This window comes from Phoca vitulina, unplaced genomic scaffold, assembly GCF_004348235.1.
Source record: "Phoca vitulina isolate PV1807 unplaced genomic scaffold, GSC_HSeal_1.0 scaffold28, whole genome shotgun sequence".
Classification (NCBI taxonomy): Eukaryota; Metazoa; Chordata; class Mammalia; order Carnivora; family Phocidae; genus Phoca; species Phoca vitulina.
The window spans coordinates 2,157,905-2,175,001 of NW_022589731.1; the positions used below are offsets into that span (position 1 = coordinate 2,157,905).

Sequence of the window (17,097 nt, forward strand, 5' to 3'; positions counted from 1 at the left end):
GTCTGGAACCAACCATGTGATTCAAGGGTTGGAACTTTCAGCCTCATCCCCCTGGTGTGAGTTTAAATGTAGGAACCAAACAAGATGGTAAATTCACACTGGTGGCTGGCTCCCCTATCACACCCAAACTGAGATGGCACCAAAATTGACAGATCTGTAAAAACTGTGAAAATCCTGAGGATATGTGTGTGTGCACATGTGTGCATGTGAGTTGGCAAACAGGGAGTGATGGAGCCCAGACAGTGACACTACAGACTTTCCTCCTTTGGTGCATCCTTCACCTTTTCCCAATGCTGGGCTTCTGCCTCTCCCTCTGCGTATACATATTAGCCAAGGAGCTGATACCTTCAGTGAAATACAAATTCATAGAGAAAAGTAATGAGTTATAGGAGGGATAAGATAACAGATTAAATGCATCTGATGAAAAGATAATTTAAATAAATATACATCCTCAAAAAGAAAAGAGTTTATATTGGTTATATCATGGGTTCTTGATTTGGGCACTACTGACATTTTGGGCCAGACAGTTCTATGTTGTGGTGGGATGGGGCTGTCCTGTGCATTGTGGTAAGTTTAGGAGCATCCCTGGCTTCTACCAGTTGGATTCCAGAAGCACCACCCTGAGATGTAAAAACCTAAAGTGTCTCCAGATATTGCCAAATGTCCCCAGGGGGGACAAAATCTCCCAACTGGGTTGAAGCAGGATAATAAATCATGAAGAACCAATTCAAAATACTATGGAAAATATAATGGTTGAAGTAAATGATTTAATAAATGGGTTATATAACAATAGGGATCTAGGCTGAGAATGAATGATTTCACTGAAAATCACGTAGAGGAACCCTTCTAGAAGGTATTAGGAAGGGATAAACATGAAAATACGAAAGCAGACCTAGAAGATAAAAGTGTAAGTATCAATATCTGTTTACAAGAATACAAGAAGAGGGGTACCTGCCTGGCTCAGTCTGTTAAGCATCTGTGTTCGGCTCAGGTCATGATCCCAGGGTCCTGCTACTGAGTCCTGCATTGAGCTCCCTGCTCAGCGGGGAGTCGGCTTCTCCCTCTCCCCATCTCCCCTGCTTGTGCTCTCTCTCTCAAATAAATAAATAAAAATCTTTTTTAAAAAACCAAGAATATAAGAAGGGGAAAAATAGAAGGGAGAAAATATTTGTAGATATAATGCTTCTAAGTTCCTGGAATTTAAAAAAAAAATCGCAGATTGAATGGGTGCATAAAGGGCCAATCAGGATAGACATGAAAAATCTAATCCTAGATGTATTAGAGTAAAATGAAAGAACACTGAAGAGAAAGAGAAACATCCAGAGAGAAACAGTAGCTCTCCTGTAAAGGAAAAAGATACAGATTGATACCTGACTTCTTAAAACATCCTAAGAAGAGAGTAGGAGAATGGGAGTAGGAATTAGAAAGGAAGGGGAAAAAGAGAAACAAAAATTAAAAGTAGGCCTTGCAGTTACTCAGTATACTTATCTCTTCTGTGGTATAACAGGAAAACCATTCTACTTGTCTGAGGTACCAACGCAGACTTTTTGGAACTTAAGAAACAAAGGTAGGTGAAAGGTGGACCCTACAGAGGGAAAGGAGGTGGCTGTACTTTTGTGAGTCCCAGTATGTGGGCTTCAGCTGTAGAGGTGTAAAACCACCTTCCAGGGAATAATAAATATGCCTGAACTTGTTATTCATGGCTAAGTGCTCAATTATTTACCAATTATCAAGTTATTTAGTAAATACTGAATCAGAAAAATTAGTTCAATGATCCTAAGGAAAAGGGCAAATTCTCCCCACCTCGTGAGTGTGCACATGAGATTCAGGTTCTCTCTCTATTGATCAGTGCTGGGTAAATGCTAAGCAAATCTTCTTAAAACAAACAAACAAACAAACAAACAAAGGCGCCTGGCTGGCTTAGTTGATGGAGCATGCAACTCTTGATCTTGGGGTTGTGAGTTTGAGCCCCCACATTAGGTATAGAGATTACTTAAAAAAATAAAATAAAATCTAAAAAAAAATGCTAACCAATTCTTAGTCATCTTCCACTACCCCCTACTCCTACCATATTTCATAATCTTACTTTATTTATTTAAAAAAATTTTTTAAAGATTTTTATTTATTTGACAGAGACAGGGGGAGACAGGGAACACAAGCAGGGGGGAGTGGGAGAGGGAGAAGCAGGCCTCCCACTGAGCAGGGAGCCCAATGCAGGGCTCGATCCCAGGACCCTGGGATCATGACCTGAGCCAAAGGCAGATGATTAACCACTGAGCCACCCAGGCGCCCCCATAATCTTACTTTAGATATCTAGTTAGATTAGCTTCATATTCCCGTCTTGAGATCACCTTGAACATCATAACTGGACTCTAGAAAACATTTACAGAACAGCTTTTATGGTGAAGGAAAAATAACCAACAGCTATTTATTATGTGTTAGGTATCATATACACATTATCTCATTTAATCCTTACACAACTCTGTGAGGTAGGTACTATTATTATCCCTATTTTAGAAATTGGGCAACTTGAGTTAAGTAATTTGATCCAGGTCATTCAGCTACTCAACAGGGTTGAAAGAAACTAGTAGGACTTAAAAACCAGCAACAGGAATAACTGTGCTAGATCTTCCCAACTCCCCAGGCTCACTTTTCTTGTCTGCACCCATCCCCAGAATTTTGAGATTCAAATGAAATAAAACATCAGCAAGGTTTTATAACCTATGAAGCATATTCCAAAATGGCACATACTATTTATAAAAATATACAATTAAAACGCAGTTTATTTGTAATAAAGGATAACATAGTACGAATACAGAATGTACACATTTCACAATGACAAACCTTAGGTACTTAAAAACTTTTTATTGAATTATAACATACATGCTGTAAAGCTCACAAAACTTAAGCGTGTAGCTTAATTTTTACGAAGGTAAAAACTGCAAAAAAATAAAAAGTCACCACCACCCAGATGAAAATATAAAACATTACCAGTATCTCAGAAGCCTCCTTCAGGCTATGGGATATGCTTTTGAGTTAGAGACCTGGATTCGAATTTTGACACTTTCACTTTCTTCTTGCGTGACTTTGGCAAGTTGTTTAACCTCTTTGGGTTTCGGTTGAGCCACCTGTAAAGAGAGGATAATACTGCCTTATAAGATTGGTGAATTAAAGGAGGTCATAAAATGTAAAATGTCTCTCACAGTGCCTAAAAATAGCGGGTCTGCAGTGAACGGCAATTATTACAGGCAAATGTTACAGGCGGTCGCCACCTCCCACTTCCTGCCTTTCTGTCACTCACTTTTTGAAACTTGCTCTTCCTCCTATTCTTTTTCTCCTTCTTTCTCGCCCCTCCTACTGCCGTATATGGCCCTCCCAAGGTGTCGTAAAACTCTCCTCCCCGCCCTCCATGTGGCGAAAACGCAATCACGCTTGACGGCGCGAGGTGGCTCAGCCGCAAGATGGCGGCGCTGGCGGAGGAGCAGACGGAGGTGGCGGTCAAGTTAGAGCCAGAGGGACCGCCGACGCTGCTACCTCCGCAGGCGGGGGACGGCGCTGGCGAGGGTGGCGGCGGCACTACCAACAACGGCCCCAACGGCGGCGGCGGCAACGTTGCGACGGCGTCGTCGTCGGCCGGCGGGGATGGTGGGACCCCCAAGCCCTCGGCGGCTGTCTCCGCCGTTGCTCCGGCGGGGGCGGCCCCGGTGCCCGCCGCTGCTCCGGAGGCCGGCGTTCCCCACGACCGACAGACTCTGCTGGCCGTGCTGCAGTTCCTGCGGCAGAGCAACCTCCGCGAGGCCGAAGAGGCGCTGCGCCGTGAGGCCCGGCTGCTGGAGGAGGCAGTGGCGGGCACCGGAGCCCCGGGAGAGGCGGACGGCGCCGGTACAGAGGCGGCTAGCGCGCTTCTCAGCCGGGTCACAGCCTCGGCCCCCGGCCCCGCGGCCCCTGACCCTCCGGGCACCGGCGCTTCGGGGGCCGCCGCCGTCTCGGGCTTAGCGACAGGTCCTGCGGCTCCGGGGAAAGGTGAGCCGCGGAGTCCCGGGGAGGCAGGGCACTAAGGGGAGCAAGCCGGGAAGGCAGAGGCTGGCAGGCCTGCACCTCTGCGGGCTTGTTTTGAATTTCCTGGGCCCGCCTCTAGGGCCACATGCCCGCCCCTTTCTCTCGTGCGCCGGCTGCGCAGTCAAACCCTCTTCCAAGCTGTCAGTTCCAGTGAGAGGCTGAGGAGAGCTGTTGAGCAGAGGGATGTCTGGGGAGGGTGGGCGCCGAGAGGCGGGGACCTTCAGGCTTTTGGTCCCTTTCTTCTTTTTTGGGTTCTTGAGCCTTGGCAGGTCTGCATTAACACTAACAATATTTATACAGTCTGTCACTTCAGACTTAGTGAATCAGATCATGTAGAGGTGGAGTCTAGGAATCTCCATTTTTGAATATATGCTTCCAAGTGGTATTGACGTATGGCAAAGGTTGAGAATCATTCATTTAGGAATAGGCTTTGGACAGACCTGGGTTCAGACTCTGTCTCTGTTGCTTTTACTTGTGTGATGCTAATTCTTCCTGAGAGTAAGTGTTCCCCCCTCTATTAAATGGGTTATTGTGAGGCTCAGATATAAGATATATAAAATGCCTGGTACTGATAAATTTATGCCCAGCACCTAACACTTAACACCTGAGACCTCCTTCCCCAGCCTTTTCCTAGCAACTGTAATTGCAAAGTCCATGCAGTAAAATTCATACACAATATGAGGTCTCAAAGGTGATCCTGAGCTGATAATAAACGTTTATTGAATTAAGTTGTCTAGTGCAGAGCCTCTAGCCAAATTAATCTGTATTTATGAGACCTAATCTTTGCAGCATTGCCAGAAGTGAAGTATGAATATGTAGCATTGTATCCCACAAATAGAAATGTGCAAAAATATGACTGAGAGGAATCTTTTCTGAATGCTGAACTTTGTGAATGAACTATAAGATGGATGAATTATGTTGGTTATTTTTCTGTAATCTCTCATCTCTTCAGAAACTTGACCTATCATAACTCAGAAACCAGTAAGAAGGAAAAGAGGCCATCAGAGTAACCAAAAGAACTTAAAACATTTGTGCAGTGAAGAGCACAGCAGTATTATAATTGCAACTTAAAATTTTCCAACAAACTGATTAGATTGACAGGTTATCATTGTTTGGTATTGCAATATTACAAATAAATACTCATGTTTTCTGCCTTGGAATGATGTTTATAGAAATTATTTTAAGCATATAAATTGAGTTATCTTTTGGAAACAAATAAGGCTCCGCCTTCCCACCCTTAAAATGCTTGCATTTTATAAGGAGTGATAGATGTACGCATATCCTACAGGATAAGATGTGTTATAGGAAAGTTACAAAATACTTAGGTAGCTCAGAGAGCTGGGAATCTTACTGCAGGGCTTGGCTTGGTGGTGGTGGGTGCCATTTACATTGAGCCTTGAGAGAAGATTAATATAGTTGTTTGATTTGCACATACCATGTTTTATGAATTTTGCCTTTGAGGTAGCTGCAGGAAAAATATTGAACCTTTTTGTTACTGATTTGAAAATTTAATTTTAAGATATGAACAAGCTGAAGGAGTTTGGGATAGGTGACTGAAACAAAGTGAAAATCCCATTGAAAGAGTGTATGATTGTGTTGGGGAAGAGACTTTGAGAGGAGAGGGACAAACATCTGAGAAGCAGTTTACCTCTGGACCTTAGCAAAGCAGCCTTAGTCACTTGGTATGTATCAGTCATTTTTTGAAGGTTGTTCTTCATTTTTTAAACAGTTGGAAGTGTAGCTGTAGAAGACCAGCCGGATGTCAGTGCTGTGCTGTCAGCCTACAACCAACAAGGGGACCCCACAATGTATGAAGAATACTATAGTGGACTGAAACACTTCATTGAATGTTCCTTGGACTGCCATCGGGCAGAGTTATCCCAACTCTTTTATCCTCTGTTTGTACACATGTACTTGGAACTAGTCTACAATCAACATGAGAATGAAGCAAAATCATTTTTTGAGAAGTATGTGAATTTTATATATATTATATATATAGCACATATATATAATGTATATACACATCTGTAACCACACAAATGTAAGATTGTAACTTTTTTCATGAAGGAGAGGTACCTGGTGCTAGGAGAACCTAAAAACAGGGAGTTTGATCTAGTTGGAGAAGTCAGGGAAGGCTCCCAGAGGAAGTGATGCTTGAGGTAAGATCAGAAGATTGGGTAGGAGCTAACCAGATGAAGAGAAGAGGGAAAAGCATGTGTGACACCTCTGGTGGGAGGGGTCATGGTAGGTACAGAGATGAAAGAAGGCCAGTGTGGCTGGAGCAGAGTACAGGGTCGAAGGTGGGCTGGAACAGGCAGGTTCTTGGGTCATGTTGAGGGTCTTTGTTTATCCTGAGAGCAGTAGTGGGTTGTATTGGGTAGTATTAGATTTGTCTGAGATTCCCTGAAAACTCCAATAATAATGGCATAAATAAAATAAAAGTTTATTTTTTGTTTTTATCCTAAGAGCAGTAGGAAGCTGTGTTAGGATTAGATTAGACTGAGAGTGACTGAAAACCCAAACAATAGAGGCTTAAATATGATAAAAGTTTATTTCTCTCTCATAAAGGTTAGGCAGTCCAGGACTGGTATAGAGTCTTTGATTACCAGGGACCTAGGCTCTCTCCATCTTGATGCTCTTCCATCCTTGTCATGCAGCTTCCTCCTGTGGCACAAGATGGCTCTTTGGCTCTGTGCAGTCACATCAGTGTTATAGTCAGCTGGGAGGGCATACATCCTTCCTCGAAGTTGCACACAACTCTTCCTTTTTTTATGTCGTTAGGCAACGGCTACAATTACCTACAAGGGAGGTAGAAAGTGTGGCCTTTACCTAGGTGTTTATGTGCTCAGCTAATATTCAGATATTCTGTTGTGAAGGAAGAAAGAAAAAATGGATGTTTGGGGACAGTGAGGTGTCTCTGCTATAGAAGCCATTGAAGGACCATGTCATTATTAGATTTGCATTAAAAAAAATTTTTTTTAAAGTAATCTCTTCACTCAGCCTGGGGCTGGAACTCACAACTCTGAGATCAAGAGTTGCACGCTCTACCACCTGAGCCAGCCAGGCGCCCCGATTTGCATTTTGAAAGGACCTTTATGCAGTTGGGAAAATAGATGGTGGTGAGGGGGAACAGAGTGACTTTAGAGTGACCAGTTTGGGAGGTTATTGTAATGGTTCTTAACTGGGGGTAATATTATTCCTGCTTCCCCTTGGCTATTTGAAACTGCGTGGAGGTGTTTTGGTTGTCATAATGGCTAGGGTGGGGAAGAGCAGGTGGCTTAGGGATGCCAAATGTTCTAATATGTGCGGGTAGTGCTACTTAGCAAAGAATTGTTCTGCCCCAGAATGTTCTGTTGAGAAACACTAGACTAGGGTACAGTAGTGTTTGTGAAGGTAAGTAGACATATTGGTGAGGCAGTTGGTGATGGATTGGATATGGAAGTCAGGGAGATGAAGGTATTATTGATAACCCCTAGGTTTCTGGCTCCCCCATCGGGATGGAGGAGTGCCCTTCAACCTAAGATAGAAAACCCTGGAAGAGGACCTGGTTTGTCAGGTTGTGGAGTAATCTTGGCTTCGGACTTGAATATGCCTTTGACTCATTTAAGAGATACCAAGTTGATAGATGAATGATATATAAGGCTCTGGAGCTCTGAGGAGATGTAGGGACTGGAGCCATAAATTGGAGTTGTGTGTAATATTGATGGATATGGATGAGATTGTCTGGGGTGGGGGTGGGGGTTATGAAATAAGTCAGTGAGAGGCCTAGACCTGGGCCTTGAGGAACGCCAACATTTGGAATAGAAGAGCTAGAAAATGAGTAGAAGGGATGGCCACGTAGAAGAGGTATGTAAGGAGAGGTCAGAGAAGTAGGAAGAAAACCAGGAGGGTATTGAGTTATAGAAGCCAAAGAAAGGAGAGGTTAAAAAGGAAGTGGTACTTAACAGTTTGAATGAGAGCATTTTAGTACAAGCAATAGACCCAAAAGCTGGCATTTGTCAGATAACAGAAGTAGTGGTAATACAGGAATAATAGAACTCGGGACACTTAGCTTCTATGCCATTATATCCATTCATTATTGTATGATACCTAATAGAAGGTTTATAAAGCAAATGTTCTGTAGCTCAGCATTTTTGAAAAAATTAACAAAGGCTGATGATGACAGAACTTCTACTCTAACCTAATTTTTCTTGTAGTATTGTCATCAAAAAACCTCTTTCTCTCCCAGTCTCATGGGATAGCCATTTCTTCACATAGGAAGCTAGAATATCCTGGGGGACTCTGTCTCCTTGTTATGGACAATCTCAGCCCTTGCCCAGACACCATGCTCAGATGAGGTTATGGGCAGTGACTGATGTGAACACCAGGAGGCTGAGATTTCTAATTTCACTGAAATCTTGGACAGAAACAAATCTTGTCTTGATGAGTCATAAAAGGGTAACAGGGGTAACAGTTTAGGCATCTATTGGCTGTGTATCAGAGCTAGAGCCTAGTATCTTATGTTTAGTCGTTGTTCCCTAAATGTTTTTGCATTGTTTGCTGCTCTTAGTGAGTGCCAAATATATGATCTTTAATTTTACTTTATCAGGAAAATTAAGATTTATAGAAACAAAAGTACATTTAAATTTACTAATTTTCACCAAGGCTGAAAGCTTTACTTAATTACCTTTGGTAATGGTGAGTAAATGGAAGTGTTCATTCTTTGGTATCAACATTTGTTTGTCCTTTAGTCATATTATTTTACTGATGTTTAATAAATATGTCTGGTATTAAGAATATAAGAAGTCATTGAAAATGGTGGGTTTTATGAGAATGCCATGTATTGATTATTGTTAAGAGGCTGGGTGATAGGTTCATTGAGTTAATTATACTAGTTTCTACTTTTGTATATGTTTGAAACTTTCCATAATAAAAAGTTTTTAAAAGTGGGTTTTGAGAGAACATAAAATTTAGTAAAGCAGAAATTCTAATTCAAATGTCTACCAGTGGTGGACATCTTTCATTCACTTATGGTATTTATTTCAAATTCTCTTAAAATGTTAATGATACATTTCATTAGAGAATTAAATTTTTAAATTTCAGGATGAATTCAGAAACTGAATTGTAATCATTTTGAAATGAGTTACTTCTGATCCTGTAGCTTAGTCCAGGATTATTCAGACTGCTACGTTGAAAATATTCTGGGATGTTTATAAATATATGGGGGAGAGCAGATCCCTTAATGATTACATTGAAAAATGACTTTTTAAAATCACTGAAACAGGTTCCATGGAGATCAGGAATGTTATTACCAGGATGACCTACGAGTATTATCTAGTCTTACCAAAAAGGAACACATGAAAGGGAATGAGACCATGTTGGATTTTCGAACAAGTAAATTTGTTCTGCGTATTTCCCGTGACTCGTACCAACTCTTGAAGAGGCATCTTCAGGAGAAACAGAACAATCAGATATGGAACATAGTTCAGGAGCACCTCTACATTGACATCTTTGATGGGATGCCGCGTAGTAAGCAACAGATAGATGCGATGGTGGGAAGTTTGGCAGGAGAGGCTAAACGAGAGGCAAACAAATCAAAGGTATGGGAATAAACCTAAGAACTATCTAATGCAGATTATGAAAAACTGTAGCATTTCCATCTACATAATTTACACATTTTTCTTATAGCTAGTTTGGGAATAACCGTACCCCGTATACTAAGTTTCATGTTCTAAGGATGATGTGTAAATTAGTGAGAATTTGGGAATGGTTGCATTTAACAGAACCCTGACTACAGTGACTGAAACAAATAAGGGATTTTGCATACATATATAATGAATTGCAAAGGAAAGCCCTCTTGCTCTGGCGTAAGGGCTCCACAATGCCATCAAGGGGCCTAGCTCCTTCTAGTTTCTCCTACATCATCTTTAGAATGTGGCTTTCTTCTTTGTGCTCCCAAATGGCTGTTGTAGCTCCAGCATTGCACCTGCATTCCAGGAAGGCAGAAGGGGGAGGACAAAAGGCATATCCCCGCTAAATCTCTTTATCGGGAAAACAGTATTTTTTTCCTAAAACCCTACCCAGTATATTTGTGTGTACATCTCTTGGCCAGAATGACATTATATGGCTATTCCCAGCTGCAAGGGAGTCTGGGAATAGAAATGATTTAACTGAGCATATTGCTGCTCCAACAAAATCAGGGTTCTGTTAGTAAGGAAGAAGGGGAGATTGGCTATTGGGTAGACAAGTACAGAATCTGCTTCAGGGTATAAATTACTATATTGTAATTGTGAGTCATCCTATCAAGATATGAAAAGGATGTATTGATGAATGAAATATTAATTTTGAAATTGTTGGCTCTTTTGACTTGTAGGTATTTTTTGGTTTATTAAAAGAGCCAGAAATTGAGGTGCCCTTGGATGATGAAGATGAAGAAGGAGAAAATGAAGAAGGAAAACCTAAAAAGAAGAAGCCTAAAAAAGATAGCATTGGATCCAAAAGCAAAAAACAAGATCCCAATGCTCCACCTCAAAACAGGTGAGGGAAAAACTTCAGGAACATGTGTGGAGGTTTAGGATGAACTGTTATTATAGAGAATTCAGTTTCTTAATAGAGTGATTTTCAGTCTGTTTTTCTTTCACAGAATCCCTCTTCCAGAGTTGAAAGATTCAGATAAGTTGGATAAGATAATGAATATGAAAGAAACCACCAAACGAGTACGCCTTGGGCCAGACTGTTTACCCTCCATTTGTTTCTATACATTCCTCAATGCTTACCAGGTTGGTAAGATAATTGTGCAATTTCTGCCTGGAGAGTCATGTAAAATGGTGACTTACCACTAAAAGAAACTTAGATGTGTTAACTAAGACGGAGTTTTCTTTTTTAAACTCTTGATGTAAATATAGCTTAAAGACAGAAGTTAGGAAAGGATAATTGGAATTTGGAATAGATAGAAGGCAGTGTTGAAAAGACCTTTAGCAACTTGCAGGTGCCAGAATGTTGCTTATGTGTGTCCCTTGTTTTACTGATCAGAATTCCGCTAGCCTTTGAGGAGGAGGAAACTGTAGTTTATCTCTATTGAACTTGGCTTAAGTACTTGTATGAACTTAATACTTTTTATTAAGGATTCTATATGTCTTTATAGATTGTAATAAGCTGCTAAGGATATATTTACTAAAGTACAAAAATGATTAACATTTTCTTCATATCATGTGCTTTAAATTTGGAGGGCAAAAGGGGTGAATGGTGACATGTTCTCAAAGTAAATACTTTCGGGGCACCTGGGTGGCTCAGTTGGTTAAGCAACTGCCTTCAGCTCTGGTCATGATCCTGCAGTCCCAGGATCGAGTCCTGCATCGGCCTTCCTGCTCAGCGGGGAGTCTGCTTCTCCCTCTGACCCTCCCCCCTCTCATGTGCTCTCTCTCTCATTCTCTCTCTCTCAAATAAATAAAATCTTTAAAAAAAAAAAAAAGTAAATACTTCCAAGGTTTCATAAGAGAATGAAATCTTTTCTATGAGAAAGAGTTATCATTATGTAGTTTCTAAGATGTAATTTTCCCCCCAAGACCATATTGTGTAGTACAAAGTTCTTATTTTTTTTATTGGCAGGGCCTCACTGCAGTGGATGTCACTGATGATTCTAGTTTGATTGCTGGAGGTTTTGCAGATTCAACTGTTAGAGTGTGGTCTGTGACACCCAAAAAGCTTCGTAGTGTTAAACAAGCAGCAGGTAACTGAGATGACCTGTGAAGATGTGAACTCGCCCTTAGTTTACACCGATCTGGATTCCATGGAGTATACATAAGACATTGTGATCTCAGCAGAATTTCACTTGATTTTACTTTAACTCAAAATGCTAACATTCCCAAGCGAGAAGTACATTGGAGTGGCAGTCAGGAGACTGGGGTGCTAGACTGGTTTAACTTTTCTGGGCCTCAGTTTTCTCATCTGTAAAATGAGGGGATTGGGTTAGAAAACTCCGTAAGGTTAAAAATCTAATTTTATGACTGTTTGCCTGTGAATTTTTAAAAATGCCTTTAAAGTAAATAGTGGGAGATTACATTGTTTTAGCTCTAAAAATGGCTTAAAAAGAACTAATTTTAGGATTTCACTTTAAAGAAAGTTTCTTGCTAAATGTATTATTTAAACAAGATAATATATTTTCAAAAAATTTTTAATATTTCCATAGTTTTCATTTGTGTAAAACATGATATAGTGAGTTGCTTTGAGTTTTAATCATAGTTCCGACACTGAGCAGCTATGTGCACTCTGGCAAATTGTTAATTATTCGGAACCTCAGTTTCCTCTTCTGTACACTGGGATGGTTAGAGGCATCGGCACTGTGGGTGGTATGTAGGACTGTTCAGACGAGATCGGGCGCTTTCAGGGTGGTATGGCTGTAGACTGGTATGTAGGACTGTTCAAATGGTAGTTCTTCTTCTGAACCATGATGTAATTGCCTTGAAATATTCTAATGAATGTACTTTTCTTTTTAAATGAATGTATTTTAAAAAATCAATATTTTTGGACCGTTTTAGATCTTAGCCTCATAGACAAAGAATCAGATGATGTCTTAGAAAGAATAATGGATGAGAAAACAGCAAGTGAGTTGAAGATTTTGTATGGTCACAGCGGGCCTGTCTATGGAGCCAGCTTCAGTCCGGATAGGTAACATTCAATGAAAAATTAAATACTGCTGCATTATTACTGCATTATTGAGATTATATATAAGTTAATTACTGGAAACATGTTGGGAAAAATTCTGTTAGAAAAATCTCATGGATGCCTCTTATGCATTATCTTTTAGAATCTTGCCATTTGCTAATTCATCTTGGGGTACTGGTGTATAAGATAGCAACTTAATATATACCCAAATTTATAGAATCAAGATGCACAGCTTCAGGATTTGTTGGTTTTAAAAATTAGCTTTAGTTTTTGTATAACCCTGATAGGGGCTGAATTGCTTCTTTGGGTTCCTGCCTTGGGCTTGGGGCTACTGCTGTATTCCATCATCTCCAAATTCAGACAGATTCCTGATATTAAAGGCATGTTAGCTGTCAACTGAAGATTTTGTGTAATCAAAAGAATTAAGAGGATACTGAAAAGGGAATTTGAAACCCACAAATAGGTATTTGCTTATTTTTCGTGATCTCTAACATTCTGTAGAAATTGGAGGGAATTTTTTATTCATAATAACCATTTGTATCTTACGTGGATAATAGCTTTCAATCCATCAACATTTTCATCTTTATGAAATCTTGAGAGTGAAACTTTAATAAGGTTTAGCCAGATGATACATTTTTACTTGAGGGAAACCTCTAATTTCAATGAAAACCGTAATGGTTTGAGTGGTTCAGCTTTTGTATTTATCCCTGAAAAAGGTAAAATATTACTTACATGTCTATAGTGGTTTTTTTTGGTCAAAAAGACATTTCCTTTTTTTTTTTTTTTTTTTAAAGATTTTATTTATTTGACAGAGAGAGACACAGCGAGAGAGGGAACACAAGCAGGGGGGAGTGGGAGAGGGAGAAGCAGGCCTCCCGCGGAGCAGAGAGCCTGATGCGGGGCTCGATCCCAGGACCCTGGGATCACGACCTGAGCCAAAGGCAGATGCTTAATGACTGAGCCACCCAGGCGCCCCAAAGACATTTCCTTTTAAATGCTTATGCAAGGGGCGCCTGGGTGGCTCAGTCGTTGGACATCTGCCTTCGGCTCGGGTCATGATCCCGGGGTCCTGGGATCGAGCCCTGCATCGGGCTCCCTGCTCCACGGGAAGCCTGCTTCTCCCTCTCCCGCTCCCCCTGCTTGTGTTCCCTCTTTCACTGTGTCTCTCTCTGTCAAATAAATAAATAAAAATCTTTAAAAAAAAAAATGCTTATGCAAGTCAGAGAGGAAAAGAGCCATCTCCATTTTAAAGTAAAAAATTTTTGAGTTTTAAGTGATATATCACATTTCTTAGTTTTTCTCAATTGACCTTTTTGACTTTTTGTTGGTACCCTTTGGTATAATTTTTTATAAGAAGTGTGATTTTTCCAATATACTTTTAAAAATATCTAACCTCGGGGCGCCTGGGTGGCTCAGTTGGTTGAGTGTCTGCCTTCAGCTCAGATCATGATCCCAAGATCCTGGGATGGAGCCTGCATCCGGCTTCTTGCTCAGTGGGGAGCCTGCTTCTCCCTCTCCCTCTACCTGCCTCTCCCCCTGCTTGTGCGTGCTCTGATAGATAAAATCTTAAAAAAAAAAAACAACTAACCTCATTTAGTAGGTGCTCAGTAGATTAGAGTGTTAGAGCTAACATTAGTTTGGTTAGTACTTTCAACTTTTGTTATCTACTGTGAATTCCATGTATAATGTAAAAGATGTAGCATGTCAAGTTAGCTATATTTATCATACTCAAATGTACAGAGAAACTGGACAGGTAACTAAGTTATTCTGGGAATCAAATATATTACATTCTCTTCTCTCAGGAACTACTTGCTTTCCTCTTCAGAGGATGGAACTGTTAGATTGTGGAGTCTTCAAACATTTACTTGCTTGGTGGGATATAAAGGACACAACTACCCAGTATGGGATACACAGTTTTCTCCATATGGATATTATTTTGTGTCAGGGGGCCACGATCGAGTAGCTCGGTAAGAACATTGTGATCTTACGACTGGCAGAATGGTTTCTTTTTGGGGAATTACAAGCTCCAGCCAAACTCATTTCACTTCTATTATTTGGGATCTTTTTGAGAATGTCAGCATTTATAGCTCCTTATTTGTAAATGAATTGGGGGAGTATTACTATGTCTGCAATTATGTCCATATCAAGAGTCCTCCTTTTTTCCCAAACTATTTAACATGCTCCCAGCCCCTCCCACCAGCTAGATTTTCACTACCACTATAATCACTGCTGGTGTTTTCCTGTGATCTCCTTAAAAGTTCAGGATGAGGTAACTCAGGTTAGAAACCAATTTTGTGGTGGCCAAAACTAGCGAAAAATACTTTTCTATGGGTTAGACTACGAATTGGGGTAGGAAAGGCAGGTACATACAGAGAACTAGAGAATTAAAAAAACTTGTACTAGATCAACTTAGTTTTCCTTAAGAATGTTACTTTGTCTCAATCATTCCATTTTCTTTCCCTCAGGTAGCCAGTGAAGGGGGGACCTATTTGGAGCTAACATTTCACATGGGTGTTTCTGTATTTATTTTAGAATTTTGGCGGTTAACTATTACCTTTTTTGTTTGTTTGTTTTCAATACCTTTTTTAAAAGGCTCTGGGCTACAGACCACTATCAGCCTTTAAGGATATTTGCTGGCCATCTTGCTGATGTGAATTGTACCAGATTCCATCCAAATTCTAATTATGTTGCTACGGGCTCTGCAGACAGAACTGTGCGGCTCTGGGATGTCCTGAATGGGAACTGTGTAAGAATATTCACTGGACACAAGGTATTTTATACCTTATTATGGCACACAAGGTTGCTTTTGAGATAAAAATATTTTAAAAATTAACCAGTAACACATTTTAAAAGAAACGATTCATTCCACTAAGCTTTAAAATTCTAGCTTTCTCTTTATTAGATATTTTTAATCCACTTTTGATTCTTTCCATGGACTTCTTTTCTAGGGACCAATTCATTCCTTGACATTTTCTCCCAATGGGAGATTCCTGGCTACAGGAGCAACGGATGGCAGAGTACTCCTTTGGGATATTGGACATGGTCTGATGGTTGGAGAATTAAAAGGCCACACTGATACAGTCTGTTCACTTAGGTTTAGTAGAGATGGTGAAATTTTGGCATCAGGTAAATGACTAGAAATGGCTTTGTGATAAAGGGTAAATGGTACGTTAAAATGAAACATTTAGTGTTGACTGTGTTAGGTTTTGCTTCTCTTAGCCATGATTCCAGAGTATCCCCTGACATGTCTGTTGACTTCTCAGGTTAAACTGCTTGATTTTTTCACCAGAAACAGTTAATATATAAAATAGATCTGACAAGAGGTCAAAATCTAAATATGGTAGATGCTACTAAATGGTTTCCTTTGACTTCCCCTTAGGTTCAATGGATAATACAGTCCGGTTGTGGGATGCTGTCAAAGCATTTGAAGATTTAGAGACTGATGATTTTACTACAGCCACTGGGCATATAAATTTACCTGAGAATTCACAGGAGTTATTGTTGGGAACATATATGACCAAATCAACGCCAGTTGTACACCTCCATTTTACGCGAAGAAACTTGGTTCTAGCTGCAGGAGCTTATAGTCCGCAATAAATCGGTATTAAAGACCTTTTGGAAGCTACTGTTTGAAAAAGGGAGACTAAAAGCAAATACCTCAGTGATTAATATTTAAGCTACAAAGAATGTTTTGTCTATATGGATCTGGAAGGATGCTGCTTGGAAAATCTGAACAGGACAGTTCCACGTTTCTATAGCAACCACATTTAACTAATTTCCGTTAGTTGAATAAGAGGTATTATGTTCGTGGAGGGACATTTATGGTGCTCTGGATGTGTGGAAACTATGCATTTTCTGTTCAAATGCTATTTTAATTTATTATGTTTAGAAAAAAAAATCAGTTGACTTCAATAATCCATCCTGCTTCAAGATTCAAATCAAGTAATATAATACCATCTTGAATTTTAGCTGAAGAATTCTATGAGCATGTGTTTCTGCTGTAAAAATGTGGTTACTGTATGGCACTCAAGTACTATGTTAAATGATCCACTAACATTTTTGCTTGGCCCATGACTAGTGGAATGTTACTGGGTAGGGTGAACTACAATTTCTTTCTAAGAACTAGATGAAGTACAACCATCTACTGACATCTGAATTTACACCTGTTGGATTCTGAGTGCACCCAACACTCTATAAGCCAGGTGAAGAAAATTTAGCTTCCATGTTCTATTTCAGCTAAAATAGCTACATACAACCTAGTACACTTGAAGTCAGACAGACATTTCAGTTGCTTACCTCCAGTACTGAGCCTTGCTTTGGGAAACTAAAAGATTTAGACCAAGTCACTGCCAGTTTTTTGCCTTCGTTGCATTTTGTACAGTTTTTATATTTTTG

At 40.2% G+C, this 17,097-nt stretch overlaps 1 protein-coding gene across 1 annotated transcript; it reads left to right on the plus strand.

Moving 5' to 3' along the window:
* Positions 1-3,455: 3,455 nt before the first annotated feature.
* On the plus strand, positions 3,456-17,020 carry TAF5 (TATA-box binding protein associated factor 5). Its single transcript, XM_032423402.1, has 11 exons — positions 3,456-4,023; positions 5,789-6,026; positions 9,323-9,638; positions 10,412-10,575; positions 10,682-10,817; positions 11,647-11,767; positions 12,576-12,705; positions 14,505-14,669; positions 15,295-15,472; positions 15,651-15,828; positions 16,082-17,020. Exons 1-11 carry the CDS (start codon positions 3,462-3,464, stop codon positions 16,297-16,299), a joined length of 2,406 nt encoding a protein of 801 aa, XP_032279293.1. The 5' UTR covers positions 3,456-3,461; the 3' UTR covers positions 16,300-17,020.
* Positions 17,021-17,097: the final 77 nt, after the last annotated feature.